The sequence below is a fragment of the Podospora pseudoanserina genome, chromosome 2 (genome assembly GCF_035222485.1).
Source record: "Podospora pseudoanserina strain CBS 124.78 chromosome 2, whole genome shotgun sequence".
In the NCBI taxonomy this organism is placed as follows: domain Eukaryota; kingdom Fungi; phylum Ascomycota; class Sordariomycetes; order Sordariales; family Podosporaceae; genus Podospora; species Podospora pseudoanserina.
In genome coordinates, this window is record NC_085921.1 from 1,931,339 (window position 1) to 1,958,210 (window position 26,872).

A 26,872-nucleotide genomic window follows, 5' to 3' on the forward strand; every position below is an offset into this window, starting at 1 on the left:
GAGGGCTGTGCCGAGGCGGTGGGTCGAAGAAGATCACTGGGAAGGAAACAATTGATTGTAGTTTTGGGCATCAACAGGCGGATCTTGGGATGCCGGTTCGGATTCTTTTGGTGTCTGGTGAGACTTTTCCCAGTGCCGCTGTGGTGTGTGTTGCATGGCTGGAGCAACTGCAGCAGCGGCAGGCGGATACCTCGCGCCGGGGCTGAAATGGGACTTCCTTGCCAGCACCCCTGACTGGGCATGGGGGAGGGGGTGGTTATAGCGTTGTTATCTGATAAAAGGGGTTGGCTGTTGGACCTACACTAACATGGAAGGGGGTGTCAGATTAGTGGAGCCCTGCTGACGTCTTTCAGCGCGTGGGACCAGCTTGTCTCGATCTGGCTGGACGCCTGGGGGGCCTGCTTTTCTGGGGGGACGGGGGGGACCACTGATGGATGGATCACCTTCGCGAGAGCTGCGAGGAAGCGGGTTGTCAAAGGGGATTTTGGGGGGAAGACTTTGCTGCACACACCAACGCAGCAAAAGCCCAGATGTGGCCAAATCGAGAATGAGCAGTCGGGTCTGGCAACACCGCTGCTGGCTCATGGATCCATTCATCTCCAACCCAACACCATTCCTTCCCCTTCGTCCATTCCCATTCCCATCACCATCACCCCCGCCATCATAACCACCATCGTCCTCCACCACATCATACCCTTGTCGCTGTCGCCGTCCAGCTCCCATCGGCGCCCAGCTTTTTGTTGATTGCCCTGTATTTTTCTCCCCTTTGGTGATTGCTTTCACCCATCACCTTCTTTTTTCTCACCAACCCCGAGCCCACCCGGTGTTCCATCCGATCTCGTTGCGATACCCTCATCATCCACGCGCCCGCATCCGCGCGCCCGCATCCGCGCGCCCGCATCTGCGCCAACACTGCCGCTGACCTCCTGTTCCCCCCCTAGCGATCTCGGAGCCGTCTCTCTAGAGCAGATTGTCAGAAGCCAGAAGAGTGCAGGTCACCCTTTTCTTTAGTTTAAACAGACTTGCCGATAGCTTCGTAATTCCTCGACGGGACGCGTGCTAGGTGGGCAAAAAAGTGTCGATGAATGCACATGAATTGTAAAAACTACACAGTAACAGAAGCACCATGGACGGGCGGGACCACTTCTCGACCGTGCTGCAACGGCCGCCTCACTTTGACGAGGACGGCAGTAATGGCAATGGCGGCGGCAGTGCAAACGAAGATCGCGGACCGCGTGGAGGGCTGCGCGACATCTTGAATCCAGTGAGCTCTGCCTCGCAACCAGCGTCAGCTCTTGGGCCGCCAGGAACCCCCGGAGCACCCACGCCTCCACGGCCGCACTCGTCCTTCAGTCTAAGATCACCAACACAAGGTGACTATCACACCCCGAACCCCTACTCTACCTCGCCTGGCAACCATCCCTCGGGCTCTCGTTCCATCCTCAGCAATCCCGTGGCAGGAGCCTCGATTTCGGCAGCCTCCTTCCCACCACCACCACCACCGCCGCCTCCACCACTGTCGGCATCGCTGCAGGCACCGCCGGCCATTGCATCGCCATTGACGACACAACAACACCCGCCGCCCGTATCGCCGCTGCACGCGCCGCACGTGTACTACTCGTCCGAGATTCGAGATCGTGATCGAGACAGAGGCAGAGACAGAGACAATCGCGACCCGGTTCTCGAAAAGTCGGCGGGCAGCAGCTTCTACGACCCGACGGCGGATTCAACAAAGAAAGAGCGCGAGCGCAGGGTTTCGGACACGGGCTCCTCCTCCTGGCGCAACGCGACGCAGAGCTCGACACCAAAGGTAAGTAAGCTTTGGGCCCCCTCCCCAAAATACCAAAACCATTCCATTCCCAGACACGGCCAAGCATCATTGAAGAGCAAAGTGCAATTTGCCCGCCCTGTTGCCTTTTTGCATCTCCCTAATATTATATCATCGCGTCTCCCTCCCCAATCGCTGCATCAACACTTGACAATTTTTCCCGCCCTGGCCGGCGACACCCTCTTCACCTCAGCATTCACCACCCAACCAAGCCCTATCAGCCCGCGCCTGCTTGATTGACGTCGACTAATTTTTTTTACACCACGCCACTCCAGGCTCGCGACTCGTACAATTATTCCCAATCATCCGACTATTACACCGCGAACAACATCGCCACATCCTCCGCCAGCAACCACCAGGGCGGCATCATCAACGGCGCCAGCTACGCATCCCATGCGACTTCATCCCTCTCACGAAGTCCCGTCTCTCAGTACCATCCTGCTCCCACTGCAGGATCCATCAGTCCATCAGCACCTGCATCGGCTCGACTTGGTGCCATTTCATCGCCCAGTCTGAGGCACAGCCAGATGCCCCCTTCCACCATCAACGGGACCACTCCAACTGCGTTGCCTGTCCTCGCACGGAGCGGGTCCCCAACCCCATCATCATCTAAGGGCCAGGGCGTCTCAGGTGTAGGTTGGGACCGTTTGCTCCATCAAATAAGATTCAGCCTCAAGCTAACAATTTACCCACCGCCAATACAGACTCCAAGTCGTGCCGCAGGTGTCATGTCCTTTTCCAACATCCTCTCCGAACCTGTCTCGCGACCCAGAGCGACCTCGCCATCTACAACCGACGATACCCCCATCCAAGTGGAAAGAACCGGAACCGTCGACAAGGCTGACCGCGAGAAAAAGCCAAGAAAGACCATCAAGTCGCGTGTTTCCGAAATGAAGGGTGTCGAGTCGACGCCCAAGGCGTCCAGAAAGACCGCGTCCAAACCCGAGACCCCGGCTTCCGGTCCACGACTTCCAGCGAAACGATCGGCCAACGGGCTTACGAAGCAAAAGTCCTTCTCTGCCGACAAAGAAAGGAAGATTCAAGAGGAAATGCAGCAGCTCGACTCTTGGGACCCACCAGAACACAAATGGGAAGATGAATTTGAAGAGTATCAACGACGGAGCAAGCGCCGCCGACTGGAGCTGGCCCAGTTGGATCTCAGCCACAAGCAGGCGCGCAGAGATGACTTGGCCCAGTCGCAAGGTTTCAAGCTCAAGTTGCATGCCGATCTTGGGAAACGGCGATTCGATGACCTTCACTACGACGAAGCATTGCAAGAGGTGCGACAGCGAGAAGTCCAGTTGGAGAAGGAACGGAAGAAGGACATGCAGCGAAAGAGGCGTCGGGAGAAGTCCATGGCTCTTACCCTCGAGCTCAAGAATTCTGCTCTCAAGCGGGCCACTATTGCCCAGAGCGAGGCAGAGCGCCTGCGGTACATGAAGGAAGCGGAACGAGCCGAGAAGAAAGTTCAGCAGACCAAATACATCTTGCAGAATGGCCTCAAAGGTCCTCCCCGCAGTTCGAGCGCTCTCGAGCCCAATCTCGAGGGCGGTACCATGGCGACTTTCCAGGCCGAAAACATGGAACCTGGCAAGGCCAAGGGCAAGGGTCGCGCCGGTGGTCGACTCAAGAAGTCCAAGGAGCAGAAGCAGGCAGAGAAGGACAGTGCCGAAGCTGCCCAGGCCGCTCTCGATGCCGGGAAGGAGCTTCCCACCAAGGAGGAGACGAGCAAGATTCGACTCAAGATCACCAAACAGCCCGTCACCGATTCCGAGAAGGACAAGGAAACCAAGGAGCCCAAGGACTCCAAGAAGGAAAAGGTGGTCGAGGAGCCAAAGGATCCGTTGGAGATGCGGTTCCAGTCCAAGGGCTTTAACCAGATCTACGACCAGATCTGGCGTGACCTTGCCCGGAAGGATGTCAACAAGGTCTACAGGCTCGCCACTGACTCATATTCCACCAAGGCATCCAACCTCAAGAAGACCGCCATTTTGGCGTCCAAGGAAGCAAAGCGATGGCAGCTCCGCACCAACAAGGGTACCAAAGACCTTCAAGCTCGTGCCAAGCGTGTCATGAGAGACATGATGGGCTTCTGGAAACGGAACGAACGCGAGGAGCGCGACCTCCGCAAGGCCGCCGAGAAACAGGAGCTCGAGAACGCGAAGAAGGAGGAAGCCGACCGTGAAGCGGCTCGTCAAAAGAGGAAGCTCAACTTCCTGATCTCGCAGACCGAAATCTACTCTCACTTCATTGGCAAGAAGATCAAGACAAACGAGGTGGAGCGCAGCACGGACCGACCCGAGATTGCTGATGCGGACCAAAACCAAATCCCCGAAACGTCTCTTGATATCGAGGAGCCTACTGGTCCGGTTGGCTCCAAGGTTACCAACTTTGAAAATCTTGATTTCGACGAGGCCGATGAATCGACCCTCAAGGCTGCGGCCATGGCCAATGCGCAGAACGCCATTGAGGAAGCGCAAAAGAAGGCGCGGGACTTCAACAAGGACGCCAACCTGGACGAGGATGGAGAGATGAACTTCCAGAACCCCACTGGTATGGGCGATGTGGAGATTGACCAGCCGAAGCTGCTCAACTGCCAGCTGAAGGAATATCAGCTCAAGGGTCTCAATTGGCTCGTCAATCTGTACGAGCAAGGCATCAACGGCATCCTCGCCGACGAAATGGGTCTGGGCAAGACTGTACAGTCCATCTCTGTCATGGCCTACCTCGCCGAGAAGTACGACATTTGGGGTCCGTTCCTTGTCGTTGCGCCGGCTTCTACTCTGCACAACTGGCAACAGGAAATCACCAAGTTCGTCCCAGAGTTCAAGGTGCTGCCATATTGGGGCACCGCTGCCGACCGCAAGGTGCTCCGAAAGTTCTGGGATCGAAAGCACACCACCTACAAGAAGGACGCTGCTTTCCACGTCATGATCACGTCGTACCAGCTTGTCGTGTCCGATGTCGCTTATTTCCAAAAGATGAAGTGGCAGTATATGATCCTCGACGAGGCCCAAGCCATCAAGAGCTCTTCGAGTTCCCGTTGGAAGTGCTTGCTGAGTTTCCACTGCCGCAACCGACTTCTGTTGACCGGTACTCCTATTCAGAACAACATGCAGGAACTTTGGGCCCTCTTGCATTTCATCATGCCGTCCTTGTTTGACTCCCACGACGAGTTCAGCGAATGGTTCTCAAAGGACATCGAATCTCATGCGCAGAGCAACACCAAGCTCAACCAGGACCAGCTGAAGCGTTTGCACATGATTCTCAAGCCATTCATGCTTCGTCGTGTCAAGAAGCATGTCCAAAAGGAATTGGGCGACAAGATTGAACTCGATGTCTTTTGCGATCTGACCTACCGCCAGCGTGCCTTGTATTCGAGCCTTCGCAACCAGATCAGCATTCTTGACCTCATTGAGAAGGCGACCATGGGCGACGACGATTCTTCTAGCTTGATGAATCTCGTTATGCAGTTCCGAAAGGTCTGCAACCACCCCGATCTTTTCGAGAGGGCCGATACCAAGTCGCCATTCTCTTTCGGCTACTTTGCCGAGACGGCCTCTTTTGTCAGAGAGGGCACAAACGTATCAGTTGGTTACTCTGTTCGCAGTTTGATCGACTACGACTTGCCCCGCTTGGTGTGGCAAGAGGGCGGGCGCCTGGACAAGCCCGGGCCTGATAACGCGGTTGCTGGTTTCCGGAGAAAGTACACTGGCGAGCTGTTGAACATTTGGACACCGGAGAACATTCGTGATAGCGTCTCGAATGCCGATCACTTTTCATGGCTTCGATTTGCGGACGCTAGCCCGCAAGAAGCCTACCAGGCTAGTCATCGAGGACTGTTCGAGCGAGCTGTGACGCTTTCAACATCGAAGAACCGGCTCGGGAACATGAACGTCCTCTATCGCGATACAGAAGACGAGAACTGGACTCCGGTCCATGCTCTGTTCCAGATTCAACAACGTACTGACCGCAAGCCTCTTGCCGATATCACTGAGCAAGGTGTCCTTCGCGACCTCATGAATGTGGCGCGCGCTAACTACGCTGATATCGGACTGGGACGACTTGAGCAAGCCGGCCGGCCCCGCGCATCTGCACCGCCCATCGAGGTTTCATGCACCGGCCGCGGCTCGGTTGCGGAGCGTGAGAACATCCTCTTCAACCCTCAGGTACGCAAGGCATTGTACGGACCCACCCCCGTCGAAGAGAAGGCGCTCGTCACCGAAAAGATCCCAATCGAGCGATACCCGCCTCCTGCACTCCTGCCGGCGCCAGACAAGGAGAAGACCCGGTTTACCAACATTGCGGTCCCCTCGATGCGCCGCTTCATTACGGATTCGGGCAAGCTTGCCAAGCTCGACGAGCTCCTGCGGCAGCTGAAGGAGGGCGGTCATCGTGTGCTGCTGTACTTCCAGATGACGCGCATGATCGATCTGATGGAAGAGTATTTGACCTACTGCAACTACAAGTACTGCCGCCTCGATGGTTCAACCAAGCTGGAAGACAGAAGAGATACCGTGTCGGACTTCCAAACCCGGCCCGAGATCTTCATCTTCTTGCTCTCTACCCGTGCTGGTGGTCTTGGTATCAATCTAACCACGGCCGATACTGTCATCTTCTACGACTCTGACTGGAACCCGACCATTGATTCACAGGCCATGGATCGTGCCCATCGTCTTGGTCAGACGAAGCAGGTCACCGTCTATCGTCTCATTACGCGCGGCACCATCGAGGAGCGCATCCGCAAGCGTGCCATGCAGAAGGAAGAGGTGCAGCGCGTCGTCATCACGGGCGGCTCGTCGGCGGGTGGCGCCGGTGTCGACTTCTCTGGACGTAGGGCGCCCGAGAACCGGAACCGCGACATTGCCATGTGGCTTGCGGATGATGAACAGGCCGAGATGATTGAACGCCGCGAGAAGGAATTGCTCGAGAGCGGGGAGTACGACAAGATTCAAAAGAAGCGTGGTGGCAAGCGGAAGCGGGCGGATGCTCCAACCAGCCTGGATGAGATGTATCACGAAGGTGAGTCCATGTTCTCTTTGCCGTTTCTACAGGCCCATGAACTGACCAATATCTACTCTACAGGCGAGGGCCATTTTGATGACAACAAGGGTTCCGGCACAGCCACACCAAACGCCGCCGGAGCCGACGCCGCCGATGTCCGCCCTGGAAAACGCACCAAGCGTGCTCCCACCGGCAAGAAAGCCAAGACAACAAAACAACGGTTGGCGATTGCTGATGGCGAGATCGATATTTGATCACCTACTCTTTCACCTGCAGGACAATATGGTAACAATAAGCCTGTACCAAGACCAAGCCGCCGTCTACGCACCCCGCCGGTATAGATTTTCTTCTTTTCTTTTTCTTCTTCTTTTGCACACAGCATACGTGGTTGTTGGGTGTATGTAGCCCAGTTCATTAAAGAGCACTGGTAGACACAAAAACGGGAATGGTACTTGGGGCTGGGGAGAGGAGTTCAGGTCAGCTCAAGAGGCAGCAAGCGGATAACAAATGAGGAATGGGTGGAAGGGTCAACTAAAGATGTTCTTGTTGTATTTCTGTAGAATAATTACTTTTGTTTCATGTTGTGTCTTGTTCTTGTGGATGCCGCTGTGGTGGTTTTGTGTAGGATGAGATGTTGTGTCTGATGAAGGGAATTGTGTGTGGGCAATGGAACAAAAGTGGAGAGATGGGGGAGTTGGGGATTTAGTTTGTCGGCTTGTTGGGGTGGTAGATGGTGGGAGGTGGTCATTTTTGAGACTTCAAGACTTCAAGACAACGATGAAGATGAAGTTGATATTTCCGATCTTTTTCCCTCTATGTTGTGACTATGACTCCCACCCTCTACCGTTTGTCTTTACATCTATCACCCCTCGGCACCGCTTCTCCTCTGGCACCCCATTCAGTCAGTCCATGACCCGGTAATCTCTCGGATCCAAACCCCGACCTTTTCCGCTACGGTCTCGCTGTGATCTGGTTTCATCCCTCTGTCAGCGTACAACCCCCCCCCCCTCTTCTTCCCCATCCGTTTTCGCAACTTACGTATACAAAAAGCATGCGGCACTCCCTCTTCACAAATCGTTGCCTTCGTCCTCCCGTTCTGGTCCTTTTCCCTCCGCTCAATGAACGCGTCCCTCACCTCGTCGGCGACCCAGTGGTCTTTTTTTGCAAAATAGAAATAAAATTTCTCTCCGTTGTGCTCTGTGTCGTCGGCCAAGTGCCAGAGGTCGGAAGACCACTTCTCTTCGGTGATGGTGGACATCTCGTCTTTGCCCATGTGGATCGCCTGCCATATCCCGTCTTGGCTCTGCAGGAAGCTGAGGGTGGTGGATAGAGCGTGGGGGGGCTGTTTCATTATTTTGGAGAGGATGAGGGAAACAATGGGGGTGGGGAGACAGTTGATGATGGATTTGGCGAGGATGTGGGTGTAGGAGTTCAAGAGGGGTTGGGAGGCGATGAAGGAGAGTTTTTGGCCGGAGGGGGAGCGGGCGATGTGGGTTAGGGTTGGGAAGAGGAGGATCGCTGAAGTCAGGTTGAGGAAGGCGGATAAGGGGGTGAGGTGGTGGCGGTGGAAGATTTCGGTTGCTATGTAGGCCCCTACTGAGTGGCCTATTAGGATGCAGGAGGTGAAGGGGGTGGGGGTGTTGAGGGAAACAAGGGTGGAGGTTAGGGAGATGATTTGGTCTTCGAGGGTGAAGGGTTGGGTTGGGAGGTTGGATGGGGGGAGGGTGGTTCCAAAGGGAGGGGAGTGGTCGTGGTCGGAGAAGCCGAGGAGGTTGCGGGTGTAGATGTGGTAGGCGGCCTTGTTGGACGACTCAAGCGTGTCGAGGAGGTGGCGGAGGTGGGTGAGGAAGGGCGTGTAGTAGCTTGCTAGGCCTGGGTTGCCGGTTATGAAGAAAACCAAGCATTGTTTCCGGGAGGGGTTGTTCCGGTTGGGGGAGGGAAATTCCAGGTAGGGAATTGCATCTTGTTTTATTGTTGTGGTGGTTGACATGGCGGGTGATGGTTGTTGTGTGTTGTGCTTTTCGGGGTTGGGGTTGGTGATGACGATGTTGATGTGGTGCTGGTGCTCTGCCAAGGTTTTGTTAGTGGGGGTAGGTGAGTGGGGGTCAACAGCCCTTTAGTTTGTGAAACCCTAACCCGAGCTTGTTAAAGTGCACTACCGAGTACAACATCAAGGTCGCCGGACATTCTGTTGAAAGCCACCTGTTGAATGTGTATTGCGGAATTTAAAGAATTAAAAGCGCTAGCTATGTACAGGAAGAAGATGCCACGGACCCTGCCCGGCTCTGGACACACTGGTTCAACCAGACTGGTAGAACCCTCACCCTTGGCTTGGGATACCCATGATACATGTCGATATGCCTCAGTAGTCCGTAGTCTTATATCCTGAAAGTCTATCATTTCCCAGTCCAGCACAACCTTGCTCCTAAATACCATCCTTTTCCCATGCCATTTTTGACTTTTCCATATTTTCTTGTGCTCACAGGATGCGATTGCATTCCTCCTGAGTCTTCAAGTGGCAGTAAGGGCTGAAGGTCTGGTTGCTGTTGGGCATCTGGGGAGGGGAGAAGAAAGGAGGCCAAAAATAGTTCGGAGGAAGTATGTCATTGATAGCCTGTCTGGCGGCCACGGTAGTTGGTGTGACAGACTTGACGAGAGTGGCGAGGGTCTTTTCGATGATTTCGACAGCCTGTGGAATATCAGAACCTGTTGGTGTAATAGTGGAAATGGGATTTCCTTACCAGCTCTTCGTCAATCTTCACCTGCTGAGTAACAGCAGCCTGAGGTAGTGCATTGTCAACAATGAGTGGGACCGGAGCCTAGTGTAACGGTTAGTGATGAATTGTGGATGAAACATGGTTTAGCGCCTGAAATAAGGACTTACTGCGGCTGGAGCAGGCTTGGGGATAGCAGCACTAAAGACAGCAGCAGACTGGCTGAGGAGAGCGACGGTTGGGATGAGGGAGTGCATGGCCGGTGGTGATGTGCTTTTGAGGCGATCTTGCGGCGGTGATAGAGTCTTGGAGAGAGACTTAAGTAGTGTTCTTTGTTGATGCGAGATGACTGAAGAGACTGTTTGATGCCGATGCTAATCGTCTTGGATTTGGGGCATGGATTCATGATCTTTTGTAGGCATTGCCACCCCATCAAGTCAGTACAGTCCCCGTAGGGCTGACCACGATACAGGGCTGCCATGACTCAGCTCAAGTGTCCAGAGCCCGCTGGGTCTTCACCGACACCGGCTAACGGTCAGCTAGACGTTAGACCCATAGCCATGGGTTGAGCAAGCAAGTGAAAGCAAACGGCGTCTTGTTTTCTTGCTCTAGTGCCGGTCGATCGTCGATCTGGCTTACCTCTGAAACGTTCTTGCTTGCATAATCAGTCTAAAACCGATGGAAAGCTTTCATTGTGTCAATACAGCTGGGAAAAAGTACCATAACTTGAATGGTGCTATTGGCAGGTGGCCTGTCGAGGTGAGTTGGTTGTCAAGATATTTTTGAGAGCAAAATCTGTCAAATTAAGTACCTATTTTTATTCATTTATCTCGACACAATCATTTCCAGCCGGCGTCTTCTGCTCTCCCTTCACCGGGTATTCTGGGGCAGCATTTGCAGCCGCCCCCTTCCGACTCTCTCACCCTTGATATTGCGTGTGGACACGCGTTGTCGTCTCACATCCGATCTCTGGTTTCAGCGCGCGGGGGCGCTTCCACGCGACCTCGGAGGCGTCCACACCCAAGCTCATCCACGAGCTGTCCCAATCCGCCTGCCCGCGTTCAGTCCTCGGCCCAAAAGGAACTTCCACGCTCGCAAGCCTGTCCCTCCAAGCTCTTTCGGAACGCTTTGGAAATACTGTCCTCCACAAATTACAAACCCATCCCCAGAGTCGCCTGATGCCCGAGCCGCTGTGGGTTTGGGTTTCACCCTCGATAAAAACCATATTTCCGAAAGCTCTTCCATGTGGTGTGCGAAGAGAGCTTGCCATGAATCCAAATGTTTCCAGCCCTGTGTCTTGAGTGGGTGGTTTCTGACCAGAGAAGACAATGGATTTCCGAGTGAGAGAGTACAGGAGGACGTCTAGTAATCCTGCTGAAGCCAGCAAAGAGCCTGCCACGCTGGAGAAGAGGACCGGGGGCTCATGTCTGACCATGGATCCGATTCTGGCTGTAGCGATTGGCACGGTACAGAGAATGTAGATTAACGGGTATGCCAGAAAGCTGCTTATCTCGCCAAGCTTCTGCTCTTGTGTGGCATACTGGGTACCGGGCGAGGTTTGTTGGCAGCTTGAAGCGATGGGCTTGCGGTGAGTCAAGAGATGAATGACGATGGCGAGATATATCACGCTTGTGGCCACAAGACAAATAAAGATCCATAGGTGATGGAGGTACAAACGAAGCTCTTGATAGCTGGAGGTGATCCAGCACTGATTTGGCGTTAGCAGCATGAAGTGCCAGAAAAGAAGGCGAAGCCACATACCCATTCGCCTGCCTGGCCATAGAAATCTGACGAACCACCAGATATCGCAATTCCCAAGAGAGCCATTCCGTATACAGACGACCAGAGTGCCACGAGGACTGGGTAGAAGACGCGAGAGGGCGGTCGGAAATTCCTGACGATACTAAGGTAGCTGTGAGCCGCAATTGGGGTCAAAGACGCTTGAAACGAGATTCCCAGTTGACAGGAACCAGGCCTGTGCTTTGCAAACTAGGTATCTGTCGTAAATTTCATCCAATGCTAGCCATCGAGCACGCATGAAGTAGGCCGTGGCCTGCATGAAATCTGCAAAAAGAAGGTTGTAGATGAGAACGAGAAGCTGATTCGGGGGGTTGGCTCTGATTCGATTCCAGAAGCCAGTTTGCGGTCGTGATGGCATCCCATTATCGGCTTCAGTGGGTTGTGATTCCGCCGAAACAGTAAAACTCCGCGACATCGCCAGCATCTCGTGGAATTTTGCCTCATCAACCTGGAGATTTGAAGCTGGTAGGCTTGAAACCTCTTGCGAGGGTTGCCTGATATGCCACTTGACGAATCTCCAGCTGAGGTACACCAAAAGGGCGAAGACAAAAATGAAGCTCAGGAAAGCTAGAGTTGCAACAGCATGCAGGCCGTGTCGAATGGCGGCCGGCAGGGGTGCCAGGGTGTAGGCCTCATCTTCGCTGAGCTTGAGATAATCCATTGTAGCTATCTAGCTTTCGAGCTGGAGGAGGTGTCTATATTTTTTGATAAGAAGCAAGTTGCTGTGTGAGAATGAGAACTGAGGAGAAATGCATTGGAGTGGTCAAAATGTTGATGAACTTAGCGTGTTGCCAAAACAATGAGTGGCAGGCGATCTGTGGGTAACTCTGCCAACCGATTGGAAAAGAACAGGTCAAAGTGATGTCTGAGAACAGATTCCGGGGTGATCTCACTTCTGAGGGGGGAAGCGAGTACAATAGGCCTGGAAAGAATATTCAGGGTTACGAGAGAATAATACGGGGTTGTCGAGAACCGCGACATAAAGCAGGGCATTGACGTCGAACTCCGCTCTTTGGCCTTGTAAACCAGTTTAGATGACCCGCCAGACTGAGTAACTAGGTACCTAAGCATAACCCGGAAGCAGGTTTCTTAAAACTCCATGGGACCCATCTAATGAGATGGTCTACCTTAGGTCTGCCAACGATCAAATGGTGACATGGATCCAGTCTCCTGTAAGACTACCTGACGTCTGTGAAGCCTAAGGTGCCTACCTAAGCGCTCAAAAGGTCACACTCTTTCGAAAATAAGATAGCGAAATTAGCAACATTTCAGTTTTACTTGTGACCAGTGTTTGTTAGAAGGGGGTTGACCATGAAACTTTATTGATGAGTGTTGAGCTACCCAAATAAAAAGGTAAATTTTGGCGTGTACAAGAGGACTGAAATTTCCAAGCCCTCTCGCACTTGCTCATTCTGACCTTTGTCAGTAACCATTACTCCTGGCACTTATGCATACAGGTTCATGTTCCGAGACGATTATGAAGCTTCTGGTGGCATGTTATGCTATTAGTTCGATTGTCATCTAACTTTGGACTGTTCTCCTCGGCTACCTTGATGAATATGAAATCTGAGGAGTCGATATTCTCGGTACAAAAATCCCTAAACCGAAACCGTTCATAAACATCGTTTCTGAACCATGCATTATCAACTTCATTATAATTTATATGCACTCGAGTATAGATTTTCTTGGAGTGAATTGTCACAGTATTCTTGATGACAAAAGTTGTATGAAGGAAGAAAGCATGACTACCTTAGACGTCGTGTCGTTGCGTGGTAGCCAGTTGCTCTTAAGTCATCATTGAGCTCGGATCCCCTAATAGCGAGTGTCGCTCTACTTGTCCAAGATAAAACAAACACCATCCTGGAAAGAGTATGAAGGTTTTGATCGTCCGAGCTTTTCACATCAGCTTTTTGTTTTGATTGTTTGGAATACAGAGCAACACAAGGGTGCTTTTATCGTATGGAGCAAAAGACAGCAAAGGGCTTGCATACTAAGCCAGATCGGAAACGTGATGCTTCCTTAAAGAGCCACCGCTTTAAACCTAAGACAGAGCGATGACTTCATGACCAGGGATCTCCAACATGGTGTCGATTTTGAGTTCCGCCACCCTCCGCAACCTCCGCCAGCTCAAGCTTGAATGTTGCCGCCCCCTCTCCCCAGTATCCACACACCTTCGGCATCCATCCATCGTCGTACTGAACGAATAATGTGCACATACTACACGAACACCCGCTGGCTGTGCCACAAAACCAAAGGCTGCCAAGCTGAAGGACGACCCTGCAGGATCAAACCATCGTTCCACAAACCCCCACAACAGCCCATCTGCTGCAACTATGCCGACCGCTTCAGTGGGATCTGTTACGGAGTAACTTGTCAAGGTGGCGGGAGGAAGCCCAACCACTTCATCGACAGCGAAACAGTCTTCTACAAGGGCCTCGAATGTCCCTGACATCATCGCAAGAAGATGTTGTCGCTGGAGAGGCTGTGGGAAGAGGAGTGGACCGAGCAGATAATCAAGGCGCACTTGACCAAGAGATACCACGACGCTGTCAAGCGACGAAAGCACGATGAGACGGCCAATAGAGCGAGGCTGATTCAGGAATTGTTCGAGGACGTAAAAAAAGGAAGGTCTGTTGTCCTCTTCTACAAGAGCGTGATGAAATGGCAAACCATAGCAATTGAAAGATGCCGCAAGGAGCTGGTAAAATTCAGTGGGTGTAATGCCGATCTGGCTTTGGCTGATGATGTTGTGGTCAGCCGGCAGGGCGGGTCTTTCGTCGGTATCTAAAACCCTAGCCCGAGTACGCCAGGGGCTTCTGTTGAGACAACCTGGCATTTACTCCTTTCTGGTCTTCGACTGATCGAAGGACTAGGCTTGCGGGGTGACCTCGCTCCCAGTCTTCGCACTCTCTCGTACTGCCTCGATTATTCGCAGAACCTGCGCCGCCTGTGACGCAGGCACTGGTACACCTTCCTCCTTTCCGCTTGCAACAGCCTTCGCAAACAGGTGATAGAACCTGACATATGTCTCCGGCTCTACAGTAGGGCAAACCTGGTCTTCCACCTTCCCGTCACCGCCGACGATACACAACCTCCCGAATCTGTCCTCCGATTCCTTGCCGAAGTCGGTGTCAGTCGCCTTGCCACCGGCTCGGAGATGATCCTCCTGAGGATCCAACCCGCTCTTATGATAACTGCCTTTGGTACCCCGGACCCAGAACCGCATCTGTCTGGTCTCGACACAGGCGACGCCGGCACGAACAAAGACCAACAACCCCTTGTTCTTATAGCTCAGGATAGCAGTCACACTATCCGGCTCCTGCTCATCGGTCCCATCCCCAGTGACAAGCCTCCCTTCTCTCTGGTTGACGAATCTCCCTGTCACGCCATCAGGCATACCAAACAACACAAACACCTGATCCAACAAGTGGGAGCCAAGATCATACAACACCCCTCCCGCCTCGTCCATCTTGAGCCCCGCCTTCCACGTCGAACCCTTCGCCAGAGCCGTCAATCGTAATCTGTCAAAGTGCGTCTCGAACTCGACAATTCTTCCCAGCTTGTCCTCCTTGAGGAGATTCTGAACAGTAAGAAAGTCCGAATCCCATCGCCGGTTCTGATAGACGCAAAGCACCCGCTTTTGCTGTCTCGCCAAAGCAGTCAACTCATCCGCCTCGCCTGAGGTGGGAACAAACGGCTTCTCGACAAGGACATGCTTGTTGTTGAGCAGTGCTGAGCGGGTCAGGGGGTAGTGGGTGTTTGGTGGGGTGCAGAGGACCACCACGTCGACGTCTGGGTCGGCGATGAGATCCTCGGTAGCAGTGTAGTGCTTGAGGTCAGGGTAGTCTTCTGGGGCGGAGTTGCCTGGCTTGGGAGTGCGCTGGACGATAGAGTGAAGCTTGAGGGAGGGGGTGAGTTGGATGAAAGGGATGTGAAAGACTTTGGCGGAGAGGCTGGAGGGGGTGGGTTAGCCGCTGGGTTAGGGTTGGGTATGGAGATTAGGAGGAGAGACGAACCCATAGCCGACGATGCCAACGTTGAATTGCTTTTCGGTCATTGTGAGATTAGTGTTTAAGACTGATGGAAAGTTTGGTTCTTTCGGAATACCTTTCAGATAGGATTTCTTTCAGAATTAAAAGCCCCTTTTTGAGCATTGAAAGTCGTCGTTGTCTGCGGGGTAGCTGTGGTGCTGAGTCAAGAATCCACCCCCGCGATGGACTCGTATCAAGACCCCACTACCCGGGATGACGTCGAGCTCATGGAGAGAACACCATCTCAAGATGTCGACCAGGTTCGACAGTTTTTTCTTTATATCTTGATGAAAAAGCCAGATCTTTTTATTGTCATTACATATTTTGTTTAACACAACATTCTAGCCTCTCGGCTTCATGCCATTACGGTATGAAGTGTCGTCAAAAGAAGGCGGAACTAGCCGCCCCCCTTGCACCTTAACGGACCGACTCTGCTATCCCCATGGGGCTCCACGCACTCGATGACACATCAAATGATGGAACTGTTAATATCCGGGACTTTGATTGTGGAGGTCGTTGGGTCGAGTGGAAAGCCGAACAAGCCCTCAGCTCGCGAGCCAGGATAAGAAAGGAGGCTGCTCCTTGTCTCCACGAAGAACAACTTATTTTACCTTGCATCATATGTTTGGTGAAGGTCTATAGGTACTTCTTACATGGCTCGGCTGACACTTTGCAGTGGGCTGACCTTTTGAAATCCGGGATGATGATATTTGAAATCTGGGATGGAGAAGGTTTGTATTAGAACATCCCAGCAGGTTGTGGACTTTAGCTTGCCAGCTGGGTATCTAACAAGGTCTCGGCTTCCCTTCCCAACCCGAGCGTTCTACCTCATGCTACGTTGGTATTCCTCTGTCGACTTCCATGCCAACTTAGTATCCCACATGACGGGAGGGCACTCGGCATCCAGGAAAGCCGCGGCAATCTCCTTGAAGTCATGACTCTCATAAGTACCCAGTTCAAGAGGATTATCCTCATATATTTTGTCGTCAAAGATCACGCAAAGATTCCTTCGAAACTGAGTCTTGGCTTTACGCCACTCCAAAAAGCCAGCATCCCCAGGGAGGAGGCGAAGGACATTTCGGCATTCCCACTCGGCGACGGCTTTACAGCGCATCGGACCGGCTGGGAACAGAAACTGAATGGCGCTCAGCTTCGTTTGCTCACGAAGAAGATCTTCCGAGCTTCTGGGTGAATCGCGCGCTGAAGCGAGTGTTTTGCGAACGGCCACCAGGAAGCCAGTGAGAAGGCCTAGATAAGTACAACAGAACAGCCGTTAGCGGGGTGATGGGGACTGAAGGTATTAAGAATTGACATATTTTGACAATTGGACCGCACTTGAGACGAAAGTTGGAGTGTCGGAACTTGTATGAATCGTAATAGTGGGCAAATTTGACAAGTGCGTGAAGGTCCAAAGCGTCTCCACGCATGACAAGAGGGATCTGTGAGCAAAGGATGAGTTAGCGATGACATAAAACAGTTGTATTTCGCTTTGAAGTAGTGGAAGCATACTTGGTAGGCAGCGATGTTGTGACTGTTGCAGATGTTCATGCCGTCAGGGTCATGCACCACAACGGAACTGGGGGTTCGAAAAGATATCTGGTTCGATTTCTTTGCAGAAAAGCTTCTCAACACAATAGAAATTGAGCAACTTGTCCAAGTCCTTCCGCTTCAAATAGTTCTCGAGGTATTGGATACAAGTATCCAGCCCCGGTGCAAAAGTACACTCGTGGTTGTCGAAGGTCATAGTTGTTGACTTGATGATTCCCAATGGAGGTGGACGAGGATGTGAGTTTGTAAAGATGTAAGGGATGGATCGAAGGGGAGAATAGGCGACAAGAAGAAACGTGAAACTCACAGGGCCACAATAAATAACCAGTCCAAACAAGGCAAACGCGGACTGACGGTGAATTCCTTCGGCTTCATTGTTTACTTCCCATTGCCACTACATCAGATGCTTTCCAGGCAGGTGTTTGGTCGTACTTGTTACTTGTTTGCAAGCAATGCACAACCCTATGCTCTCTGATCAAATATTCAACAAAGTGAAAACAATACTTTGCATTAAAGAAGTCAGCTATGGCTCCCGGCTCGCTGCATAACAGTGGAAGGTTCGACTCAAGACATGCTTTTGTCACGCAATCCGACGCAAAGAGATTGACACCCGAAGGGTGTGGATGCTCGCGCCGGCACACCTTCTCGGCATCCGCAAACAAGTCTTCAATGCACCTCGCCTCGTCCTGCCGGCGGAACGGCTCCAGACACGGGAGACACGTGTCTGGGCCTGGCGCGCGCGAGCAGGAGAGGGTCGACGGTGACTTCGTCATGGTGGCTGCTGGTGGGAACTTGATGAAGTCGGGTGGGTGGGAGATCGGATGGTGTTGGCGGCATGATGAGTCTCAGTGGGGTGGAAGAAAGAGAAAAGAGAAAGGACCGGCCGGCGCGGGCGGGCGACCGGGGGCTGGGGTGCCAGACATCGACGGATGGCCGGGCTAGGCCCGGGGGCAGCGAGGCCGGGGGTACACACCCGGGACCGGGATGCCATACCGGGTGAGGTACCGGCCGCGTAACAAGAGTCGCTTGCAGTGATGCTGTTAAAGCTGCTAGACTTCCGCCGCGTTCCCCTCGGGGTGATAGTCTAGAAGACTGTGGAAACCCACAAGTCGGTCGCCGATTGTTCATAACAACACGACCTTATGTCTGTGTTTTTTGTAGCTTGGTATCTTAAGAACTGGTTATCTCCAGAAACCGTTCTCTTAAGCTGGGATGAATTTTGTTCAGTCCTCTCTCAAGTTAAGCACCTGGGTGTTAGGGTTGAAGAAGGATTGGAACGGTCATACAAAAGGTTGCTATATAAATTCGCGGTACCTAGTTAGACCTTTGGGAAATGTGACAATGTGTGCTGCTTACAGGAATAATAGACTGCCCAAGCCAATATGGCGCCGTAAGGTAACGAAGGTCATCGATGAACTAGACTGACCGAGCTGTATAAGCAGGAACACCACAAAATTCAATAATCAAAACAGCATTGAACAGAAAAGACAGAAGAGCAAGTTCTCTGGAACCAATCCTCACCAAAAAGGCAGAGAGAGAAAGAGAGAGAGAGAGTGAGCAACCTACCATTTGACTCAATCACAATAACAGAACAGAAAAAGAGCAGACGAAAGAACAACAAATCAAACAAAACACCACCCCCCACCCCCCATCACAAACCCACAATGATGGGCCAAAACAAACAGCCGCAACCTTCAACTGTTAATCAACCATCAGAACAAGAACAAAGTAAATTCCAATCTGTAAAATATCTCCAAAGAATAGTAATCTAAATCTCAATCTCTCTCTTTACTGCCCTGATAATTACCCATTTTCTCTCTTTATTACTTCCCCCCCAATTTCACTCTACCATCAACCTGCTCACAAGCTTGCACTCTCTCCCCGTGACTGTGCTAATGTCCAGGATGACCCTTCCCCTCAACAGCAGCCTTCACCCTCCCCCACCTCGCCGCTCCATACCGATTCCAGTACCCATAGCCATAACCCCCTCCATATCCATACCCAGGCTCAGGCGTCTCAGTCGGGGTGCTGGTTGTTTCGTCAGAGGTAGTAGTGGTGGTGGTTGCGGTCAGAGTCGAGAAGGTGGTTGGTTGGGCGGCACTGGACTCTGTGGTCACACCAGTTGGGTCGACAGAGGCGGTTTCAGTAGCGGGTGTGGTTGTGTTGGAGTATTGATGGGATGACGTAGATGGGAGAAGTGTCGGCTCGGTTGTGCCAGTTTCTGAGAAGGGAATGCTGGAAGTGGAAGTTGTGAAGACTGGGTCGACGGATCCCGTTTCTGAGATGGGGGCTGAGGAGGTGTAGGACGCTGTGGGGTCGATGACCGATGCCGAGGTGGTGGAGGTGTAAGTGTAAGAAGCTGTTGGGTCGACAACTGCTGTTTCGGACAAGGGAGATGAAGAGGTGGCGTAAGAGGAGGTAGAGGCTCCAGTGGGGTCGACGCTTGCAGTCTCACTTAAGGGGAAGGAGGTGGTGTGCGAGGCTGTTGGGTCAACAATCACAGTCTCTGACAAAGAGGCTGAAGTGGTGGTGTATGAAGACGAAGTTACTCCAGTGGGATCAACGCTTCCAGTGGTGTAAGTAGGGTCGACACCGGCCGTGCCAGACGAGACAGTGGAAGAGCGGTTCAAGCTAGAAGGGAAAGAGAAGGTATAGCTGCCGTAAACAGGCCTGCTGGTGGTGCTCGAAGTGGGAATGGAAGTATCAGCTCTGGTCGTTGTAGTGTTGACGAAAACAGGCCGAGATGTGGCACTGGAAGTGAGGGTGGAAGTGAAAGAGAGGATAGGGTCAGCGGTGCCTGTTGTAAAGATGGTCGGCTCCGACGATGTTGGCTCGATATATGTTCTTGTAGTCGGTATAGTAGAGCCATTGATCGACGTGTTGTCGGTGGGGAGAGCAGAAGAGGAGGACAGCACAGGGTCGTTGGTTCCGGTCGTAGCTACAGAGCCTTCAGACGAGGGGGCAACCGTGGGCAACGAGGAGTTGGGTAGACCAGTAATCGATGTCGAAGGACTGCCCGGCTCGGTCTCGGAGATCGGATCATAGGTGCTTGTTTCGGCACCAGAAGAGCTGGGAAGGGTGCTCACGCTCCACGACGTGGGAGCCGTGAAGCCGCGAGATGACGAAATAGGAGTGACAATCACCTCGCTGACTGTGGTTGAGGATATGTATGTTGGCTCGTAAGTGTCGGTGTCTGAACCTGTTCGAACTACCAATGAGTTAGCTACTGATGTTGACACAGAAGTCATCGTGCAACACGTACCTGACGATGTCGTCTGATACGTCACGCTCGGCTGGTACGAGTACGGGGCGCCAGAGGTATGGTTGCTCCAGATACCAGTCCCGCTCGGGTGAGGGAAGGGATATCCAGTACCACCAGTGCCTGTTGGCCAAGGAATCCAGCGAGAAGTGGAGGGCGCCGTGACTGTGGCGAAGATGGACGACGTCAAGGTCAAAGTCACAAAGCTAGTCGAGTCGACTTCAGAGGTCACCGGCAGCTCGGTGGCCACAGAAGAAGTGGTCCCAACTGGATCGACGCCTTCTGTGCTGGAACCAGTGGGAACCGAGGAGACACTGGCAGCAATAGTCGACGTCAGGTCATCCGTGATGGAAGGGAATGTCTCCATAGGTGCTGTGCTGACTCCAGTTGGCACCACAGGAGCAGTGGTATTCCAGCGACCTGTTGGTGTAGCAGACGCAGGTGAGTCGCTGGGTCCAGTGCCCCAGGGAGCAGTACCCCAGGGAGCAGTACCACTGCTAGGAAGACTGGTGCGGCTACTCCAGACATAGGTCGAGTTTGCGTATGATGGAAGCAAGGTTGTGCCTCCTGTCGGGGCTGTCCCACCAGTCGGGCCAACGATGCCGGTGGTGGAAAGGGGTGTTGAAGTGTGGTTGAACCATGCAGATGAGGATAGCGAGGAGCTTCCTGGAAGGTTGGAGACCGTGTGTCCAAGTGTGCAGGAAGTCGTAGTGGGAGCAGCACGGGATGAAGAGCAACCGCCATAGACTGTGACCGTGGTCGTAGCATAGGTAGGGGTGCAAGAGCCGATGCGAACTGTCACTGTTTCTGTAACGGTCTCTGTGGATTCGGCATGGACAACATGTCCGCGGTCAACAGGAATGTGCGCTAAAGCAACGGCATGGCTATTAAAGATCAGTTACTGTGTCATGCGAGTTGAAGAAGTCAACATACCCAAGACTCAACAGAGCCAACGAGTGAATACCTCCCAACATGGCGGCGGTAGAGCCTTATCGTATGCTAAAAGAACGTAGCGGCACCTCTGAATGAACGGAGGAAAGCGACCTGCTGGCTGAAGAAGAAGAGAACCATCGCAAAAAGCATCCTCATGACCTTCTTATATCATTCCACAACCAGCAACATGTTTCGTTTCCCATCCTCCTGTTTGGTCAGAGCTGTGCCCCCGTCAACGGCCGAGTTTGCCCTTCATCATAGGAACAACCCCGGTCCAAGCAAGATGTCACCAACCTCATGTTTGCACTCATTTGGGAAAGGAGCCAGACCGATGTGGCTTGAAATGTATTGATCCGTCGGTATGAAAGGACGCACCTGGAGTGCGTCGTGAGTGTTTCCACGGTGCGCCACCTTCGACCGTTGCCAAAGGCAAACCGATCTCGCCAAGGAAAGGACGTTTTGGAGACGGCCTTGTGTGACATTAAAACAGCCTCGAAAGGGAAAAGACTAAACAGAGACCCGGGGAATCCTGGTGAGTCCTCTGCAAGCGAGCCATTCAGCTGTTGCTGAATCCCGTTTGCATGCAGCTGCACCGTCCCGATGCTTTTCACGGCCGCATATACTACCGGTGGCGTGCGCACTGCACCGGGAGGGAATGCGAGATAGCCGAAAAGATTTTTCAACGTTATATGATGGCTGTTACATGACGAGTAGGGTTGCTGGTTGGTTGTACCATGCGCGGCTCGACGTTCGGTATTCGTAAGAAAAGGGGGCTGGAAACGATTTTGGTTGCTCGTTGGTCTCAGAGTAGATGTCACAGACTCTAGAAAAGAAGTCTGGGATCTAAACAAGCAGTTCGTCGTTGCCAGCGGAATGTCTTGATACAGGGTTGGCTTGTCTTTTGCAGGGGTAGCTGCTAGGTGTCAGGGACAGCCACAGTCGACGCGCATGAGAGGACATGTGGTGTCAAGATTGGCTGTGGTCTGCCGACGCATACCCAACTTTGCCATTTATCGAGATATATCACGGAACAATCCATCTCTGTTCACCTAGCGTCGACAATAGTAACTGCGAAGAATGCTAGCAGAAAGTCAAGATACACCGACCTCCACGTGGAAAGGAATACACCCGCATGTCTGCCACGAGCGATGGAAAAATAGCATGGCGGGCACAGCGATGAATGCACGGTATTAGTTGAGTCAAACAGAGACAGCTCCAGCTGTGGAAAGGCACTCGTATTGTTCATGACTCTGATTCTCTTCGTTCCTGCAGCGGCTGACCTGCGGCTGGCCGATGGCAAGGCGACACGAAAGCCGTGCTTCCCCATCACAGACGGGCGATGCGGCTGCCATAGCTAACGCCTAGGGAGTACAACCGAATAAGCGGGCTTTTCACTAAAGAAATTGGCGGACCGACCTGCGGAAACGGCCTTGGAAAGGGGCCCACCAGATCTTGCATGTTGACGACGTCTGCTGTGCGCGTTACCTGTCATGCCTGAAGATCGGTGATCCGGGACCCGGGGTGGCTGGCGGCGTGTTTCCAAGCAAATGAGATGCACGTCAGATAAATGAGGATGCTGTCGTGGACGGAGTCGTGCATTAAAGTATTGAAGCGGTGACCAGGAGGCAAGAAACCTGGAGACTCGGGATCGGAAGCCTCAGTGACGGATGTCGGGCCTGTCCATCAACCATCCCGACCGGAGAATACGGGGATAGTGGTCAGACTCGCCAGTTCCGAGAACAACCTGACCTGCTATTTTGGTAAGTAATAGAAGTTTCTGGCGTCTGTTTTGTGTTCTCCGGTGCGGAACATCGAGGGTTCACGGGACACTGGGGCTCGACAGATGGCTCGAGAACTCGAGGTCTCGGTGAGAAAGCTGCTGAAAGAAATCGAGTTCTGAAACCTGTGACTGGGAGTGAGGGGATGATCCTGGACACGATAATGACGGCTGCACAAACCCGGAGGCCTAGGTGTCTTGGAGGAGCGAGGATGATGAACTGAGAATGTCTTGATGTCATATTCGAACGACCGCTGAACAACATATCCAACAAAATACCTACCCTACGAGGAAACGTTACAATTTTGTAACCTCGCTGGTGCCCAAGAAGCGCTCCTCGGCCGTCTTCCAGTTGATGACGTTCCAGATATTCTCGACATACGCAGCCTTTCCGTTGAGATACTAGGAACCGGATGTTAGCTTTCAAGCTACAGCAAGAAAAGAGCTCGGAAAAAAATTACCTGAAGATAGTAAGCATGCTCCCACATATCGACACCAAACACGGGAACATCTCGTCCAACCACCGGATCTTGATCCTTGGTGGTCACGATCCGCAGCCCATTCACACTGTCCTTGACCAGCCAGCCCCAACCACTTCCTTGAATCCCCAGCAAGGTGCTAGAGAAAGCCTTCTTGAAGTCGTCCAGACTGCCCCAGGTCTTCTCGACAGCAGCAACCAGCTTTTTTGCAGCCTCGGGCTTCGTCTCTTCGCTCTCGGCGGGGGCAAGGTTCTTCCAGAACAGCGAGTGGTTGATATGCCCCCCACCGTTGAACTTGATGACCTGCTGCATCTCGATCTGACTGGCAATATCGCCTGCGCCAACAGCAGCAACGTGCAACTTGAGAGCGTTGTTCAAGTTTGTCACATAGGCCTGGTGGTGCTTGCTGTGGTGCAGCTCCATGATCTGGGCTGAAATGTGCGGTTCCAAAGCCTGCAATTCAGTGTTAGCGCATGACACCTAGCAGACGGAGCAGTCAAGACTTACATTGTAAGCATATGGCAATGCCGGCAGGGTGTACTCTTGAACAGCCATCTTGGTAGCGTTAAAGTCCTCGCCGGAGAAGGCCCTCAAAGGCGCCTGGACGGCGAGATACTTCAAGATATTGTCAAAGTTGACCATGATTGCCAGCTATCAAGGTCCCCAAAGATCCCCAGAGATGTCCACGAATGAAAGCTCCCCAAAAGTGAAACGTGCTCAACGCAGTTCTCGGCGGATCAGCTGTCTTCTGCTTTCCTTGTGGAGATGCCGACAATGCGGTATTGACAGCGGACGACAGTTTGGTGATGGCGAACGGTTTGTGAGCGGTGTCCTTGTCACTCTGAACCAACCCGCGCAAACATGCTCAATCGACCGCGTCCCTCTTGTCGCGCGGCCGGATCTCCGAGCGTTGCAGCGTTGCGGATCATGGTGGGGCACCCCCTTCCCAAAACAGGCCGCCAAGCAGTGTCATAGCATCTCATTGGTCAGGTGGCTACAACCCTGGGTCACATCCCCAGATTTCTGGCACTGGTCGCCCTCACACAACCCTACTTCCCGACCTTGATGGCCCTGCCCTTCACCAACCTTGATGGCCTGGCCTTCTGCATCTTGAGACACCTTTGAGATATGCGCGCAACGAGAGGCGAGCGGGAAGCTCATGTATCCCGGCAGGTGAAGTAGGATGGAACTACCTTGATAGCTGGAATAAATATAACTGTGTCCCATCATCTTGAGTTTGCTCATCTTCAATCCCAGCTTCTAATATCTACATCATAACCAACGAAATGTGCGGCCCAGAAACCCCCTCCAACCTCCCCAGAGTCGGTGCTCGTGTAGACTTCTACTCGCCCTCCACCCGCCAACCATTAGGAAACCTCCTCTTCCACAATCCATCCACTCCTTCCAGTTCAAGCGCTACCCACGTCCGGTTCTCGTCTCCTTCATCAGGCTCAGCCTGTTCTTCACGATCCTCTTCACCAGTGCCATCTAAGAAGGATGATGAAGATGTCCTAGTATCCATCCAGTACGCTCACCACCTTGTAAACTACCATCTCTCATCCAGAGACTAATGAAGTTCTAGTGTTTCGGGCGACATGAGCAAACCCTTCCGAGAATCCGGACTGCTCCAGCAATTCTCTCTCCCAAGCACATCCATAGAAGCACACTATGAGGTTGCGCTCCGGGAGGAGCTGTCACTTGTGGTTGGGATAGGCATCATCGGACGGAGAGTTTCCATGACCAGAGGCGATGAGGTGCTGGCTGATGGTATCATCGGGTTCAACGCGCTGCCGGAAAGCATGGCTTCTCTTTGAGTGTTGCTGCGGCACTTTTTTGTATTTGTCAGAGACGTTGAACGTCGTGGTTGGCTTATTAGCATTGGGTCGGGTCAGGATCAGGTTGGGATGCTTGGTACCGGCGTTTGTGGCTTGGATCAAGGGGAGCGTTTGTTTGGTCAATAAAGAATAATGGCTTCAAAATGCTTTTCTAATCGCGATATATGCAGACGCTTACGGCTCTTTGCCGTGTGATGACCTCTTGAAGACTAAATGCCATGCCGCCCAAACTCCAAACAACAAACCGTCCATCAAGCCTGGGTCTCGTCCCAGTCCGACCACTTCCTCACAATATCATCCACCACCTCAACCGCCTTCCTGCTCGCCTCAACCTCGAACCACTCCCGGTGCTCCTTGCCACAAGCCTCGCACTTGCCGCGATCTCCAGCTCTCAGCCCAAGACCATCTAGCTCAATGTGCACCAAGCGTTCCACCTTGTGACTATGAGGTACTTTGCGCTCCGTCGTATTTGTGCTGTTGGACGGGACATAGGGATAGTACCGAATAAGCGAGATGTTATACCCGCACTGCCGCTGCCATTCGTTCAACCTGCGCTGGACGTTGGTAGCCCGACCAATCTTCAACAGAATCTTCTTGTTGGTGTGCGAACTTCTTCCATTACCACTGCTGGGACGGGGTCTGTCATCGTCGTCGTCGTCGATAAAGGCGGCAAACGAGGCGAGTATGTCGCTTATCGTCCTGGAACCTGACGGTCGAGCAGATGGTGATAGCAAGGAGCGAGCGGTCTCCGCTGCGGGGGTCAAAGGTTGGGACTCTGGAGTCAGCCAGAAGATGTAAATGTAGCCAGGGTCGTCATTTTCCGAGAAGGGCTTGGCTAATTCTTTCGCTAGCTTCGCGGCGGTTTCGGGGGGCGCATCCGCGGGAATCAACGCGGCATGGTTCTTCTTCTGCGAAGATGTCGGACGCGCAGAAGGAGGCCTGGCCGAACTTGGTCTTGAGGGCTTGTTCCCGCTCGGCCTATAAGGCACCGAGGCTGATGTAGGCTTCTGAAGTGGCACGGGCTGAGGGCGAGGGGAAGGCACGAGATCGTCGAGCGGAAGTGTAAAGCAGAAGCAGCAGGTGATGCCCTTCTTCTTTTCTGGGTGCGCTGACTGGGAGTATCCGCCGCTGTATTTGCTGGGCCTAGGTTCAGAATGTGTCTTCACGAGACCTAGCCTCTCCGCAAGAGTGTCTATGCTCGTTCGTCCCTCCAGTATCGGTGTATGAGACAGCTTCGGGCCGGGGCTCGAGTGGGCGGACATGACCGCCTGTTCCTTGTGTTGCCAGCAGTACAAGTCTGGATCGCTCGGGTCGTCGACTTGGAGTTTGTTTCTCTTGGACTTTGGCGGGGGAGGGGCATCATCACTGAGGAGCGAGCGCCTACATGGGCGGCCGCTGCCTGTGATTCCTCGACATGTCGTCCCTGGATCTTTCGAGTCGGAACGGCCGAGGCGAGATTCGGGGGTGTTGGCAAAGATAGGCATGGCGCTGGAGCTGGTTGTTGAGCAAAGACATCGGCCAGCAGACTGTGAGCAACTTCAAGATATATACCTGAAGTAGCCGCTGAGTCCACTGTTGGTGCGTGACTGCAACTGCGCGCGCTGGCGGTTGTGGGCCTGCATCTTGGGCTGCCTGGTTTCAAGGTGTGGATAGTTCGGCATCCC

At 53.0% G+C, this 26,872-nt stretch overlaps 10 protein-coding genes across 10 annotated transcripts; 3 read left to right on the forward strand and 7 right to left on the reverse strand.

Moving 5' to 3' along the window:
• Positions 1 to 297: 297 nt before the first annotated feature.
• Positions 298 to 7,634, forward strand: INO80 (putative DNA helicase ino80). Its single transcript, XM_062944141.1, has 5 exons — positions 298 to 879; positions 908 to 1,810; positions 2,104 to 2,460; positions 2,533 to 6,850; positions 6,914 to 7,634. Exons 2-5 carry the CDS (start codon positions 1,127 to 1,129, stop codon positions 7,084 to 7,086), a joined length of 5,532 nt encoding a protein of 1,843 aa, XP_062802937.1. The 5' UTR covers positions 298 to 879; positions 908 to 1,126; the 3' UTR covers positions 7,087 to 7,634.
• Positions 7,372 to 8,904, reverse strand: QC764_204420 (uncharacterized protein). Its single transcript, XM_062944142.1, has 2 exons — positions 7,871 to 8,904; positions 7,372 to 7,801 (listed from the first exon to the last, which is right to left on the reverse strand). The coding sequence occupies exons 1-2, from the start codon at positions 8,820 to 8,822 to the stop codon at positions 7,731 to 7,733; spliced, it is 1,023 nt and encodes a 340-aa protein (XP_062802938.1). The 5' UTR covers positions 8,823 to 8,904; the 3' UTR covers positions 7,372 to 7,730.
• Positions 8,905 to 9,311: 407 nt separating this feature from the next.
• Positions 9,312 to 9,803, reverse strand: QC764_204425 (uncharacterized protein; the record flags this gene model as incomplete). The annotated part of the gene is made up of 3 exons (XM_062944143.1): positions 9,312 to 9,521; positions 9,574 to 9,651; positions 9,717 to 9,803. The coding sequence occupies 3 exons, from the start codon at positions 9,801 to 9,803 to the stop codon at positions 9,312 to 9,314; spliced, it is 375 nt and encodes a 124-aa protein (XP_062802939.1).
• Positions 9,804 to 10,465: 662 nt separating this feature from the next.
• Positions 10,466 to 12,007, reverse strand: QC764_204430 (uncharacterized protein; the record flags this gene model as incomplete). Its single annotated transcript, XM_062944144.1, has 3 exons — positions 10,466 to 11,254; positions 11,308 to 11,449; positions 11,517 to 12,007. The coding sequence occupies 3 exons, from the start codon at positions 12,005 to 12,007 to the stop codon at positions 10,466 to 10,468; spliced, it is 1,422 nt and encodes a 473-aa protein (XP_062802940.1).
• Positions 12,008 to 13,427: 1,420 nt separating this feature from the next.
• On the reverse strand, positions 13,428 to 15,696 carry QC764_204440 (uncharacterized protein). Its single transcript, XM_062944145.1, has 2 exons — positions 15,363 to 15,696; positions 13,428 to 15,299 (listed from the first exon to the last, which is right to left on the reverse strand). Exons 1-2 carry the CDS (start codon positions 15,401 to 15,403, stop codon positions 14,216 to 14,218), a joined length of 1,125 nt encoding a protein of 374 aa, XP_062802941.1. The 5' UTR covers positions 15,404 to 15,696; the 3' UTR covers positions 13,428 to 14,215.
• A 2,615-nt stretch (positions 15,697 to 18,311) lies between these two features.
• On the reverse strand, positions 18,312 to 21,158 carry QC764_204450 (uncharacterized protein; the record flags this gene model as incomplete). Its single annotated transcript, XM_062944146.1, has 4 exons — positions 18,312 to 18,341; positions 18,492 to 20,133; positions 20,188 to 21,068; positions 21,118 to 21,158. The coding sequence occupies 3 exons, from the start codon at positions 21,156 to 21,158 to the stop codon at positions 18,818 to 18,820; spliced, it is 2,238 nt and encodes a 745-aa protein (XP_062802942.1). The 3' UTR covers positions 18,312 to 18,341; positions 18,492 to 18,817.
• A 2,033-nt stretch (positions 21,159 to 23,191) lies between these two features.
• On the reverse strand, positions 23,192 to 24,281 carry SOD2_1 (Superoxide dismutase [Mn], mitochondrial; the record flags this gene model as incomplete). The annotated part of the gene is made up of 3 exons (XM_062944147.1): positions 23,881 to 24,281; positions 23,356 to 23,826; positions 23,192 to 23,296 (listed from the first exon to the last, which is right to left on the reverse strand). The coding sequence occupies exons 1-3, from the start codon at positions 24,013 to 24,015 to the stop codon at positions 23,192 to 23,194; spliced, it is 711 nt and encodes a 236-aa protein (XP_062802943.1). The 5' UTR covers positions 24,016 to 24,281.
• Positions 24,282 to 24,328: 47 nt separating this feature from the next.
• Positions 24,329 to 25,187, forward strand: QC764_204470 (uncharacterized protein; the record flags this gene model as incomplete). The annotated part of the gene is made up of 2 exons (XM_062944148.1): positions 24,329 to 24,898; positions 24,956 to 25,187. Exons 1-2 carry the CDS (start codon positions 24,660 to 24,662, stop codon positions 25,185 to 25,187), a joined length of 471 nt encoding a protein of 156 aa, XP_062802944.1. The 5' UTR covers positions 24,329 to 24,659.
• Positions 25,188 to 25,459: 272 nt separating this feature from the next.
• QC764_0035140 (uncharacterized protein) lies at positions 25,460 to 26,692 on the reverse strand (the record flags this gene model as incomplete). Its single annotated transcript, XM_062940232.1, has 1 exon — positions 25,460 to 26,692. The coding sequence occupies one exon, from the start codon at positions 26,690 to 26,692 to the stop codon at positions 25,460 to 25,462; it is 1,233 nt and encodes a 410-aa protein (XP_062802945.1).
• Positions 25,722 to 26,192, forward strand: QC764_0035150 (uncharacterized protein; the record flags this gene model as incomplete). Its single annotated transcript, XM_062940233.1, has 2 exons — positions 25,722 to 25,804; positions 26,060 to 26,192. 2 exons carry the CDS (start codon positions 25,722 to 25,724, stop codon positions 26,190 to 26,192), a joined length of 216 nt encoding a protein of 71 aa, XP_062802946.1.
• Positions 26,693 to 26,872: the final 180 nt, after the last annotated feature.

Bases quoted from the DNA above. Each gene is read 5' to 3' on its own strand.
- INO80 (XM_062944141.1), top strand. From the start codon at position 1,127: ATGGACGGGCGGGACCACTTCTCGACCGTGCTGCAACGGCCGCCTCAC. The intron at 2,461-2,532 runs GTAGGTTGGGAC...CCGCCAATACAG, and splicing joins AGGGCCAGGGCGTCTCAGGT to ACTCCAAGTCGTGCCGCAGG. The intron at 6,851-6,913 runs GTGAGTCCATGT...TCTACTCTACAG, and splicing joins GGATGAGATGTATCACGAAG to GCGAGGGCCATTTTGATGAC.
- QC764_204420 (XM_062944142.1), bottom strand. From the start codon at position 8,822: ATGTCAACCACCACAACAATAAAACAAGATGCAATTCCCTACCTGGAA. The intron at 7,802-7,870 runs GTAAGTTGCGAA...GGATGAAACCAG, and splicing joins GCCGCATGCTTTTTGTATAC to ATCACAGCGAGACCGTAGCG.
- QC764_204440 (XM_062944145.1), bottom strand. From the start codon at position 15,403: ATGACCGAAAAGCAATTCAACGTTGGCATCGTCGGCTATGG. The intron at 15,300-15,362 runs GTTCGTCTCTCC...CACCCCCTCCAG, and splicing joins GTTGGCATCGTCGGCTATGG to CCTCTCCGCCAAAGTCTTTC.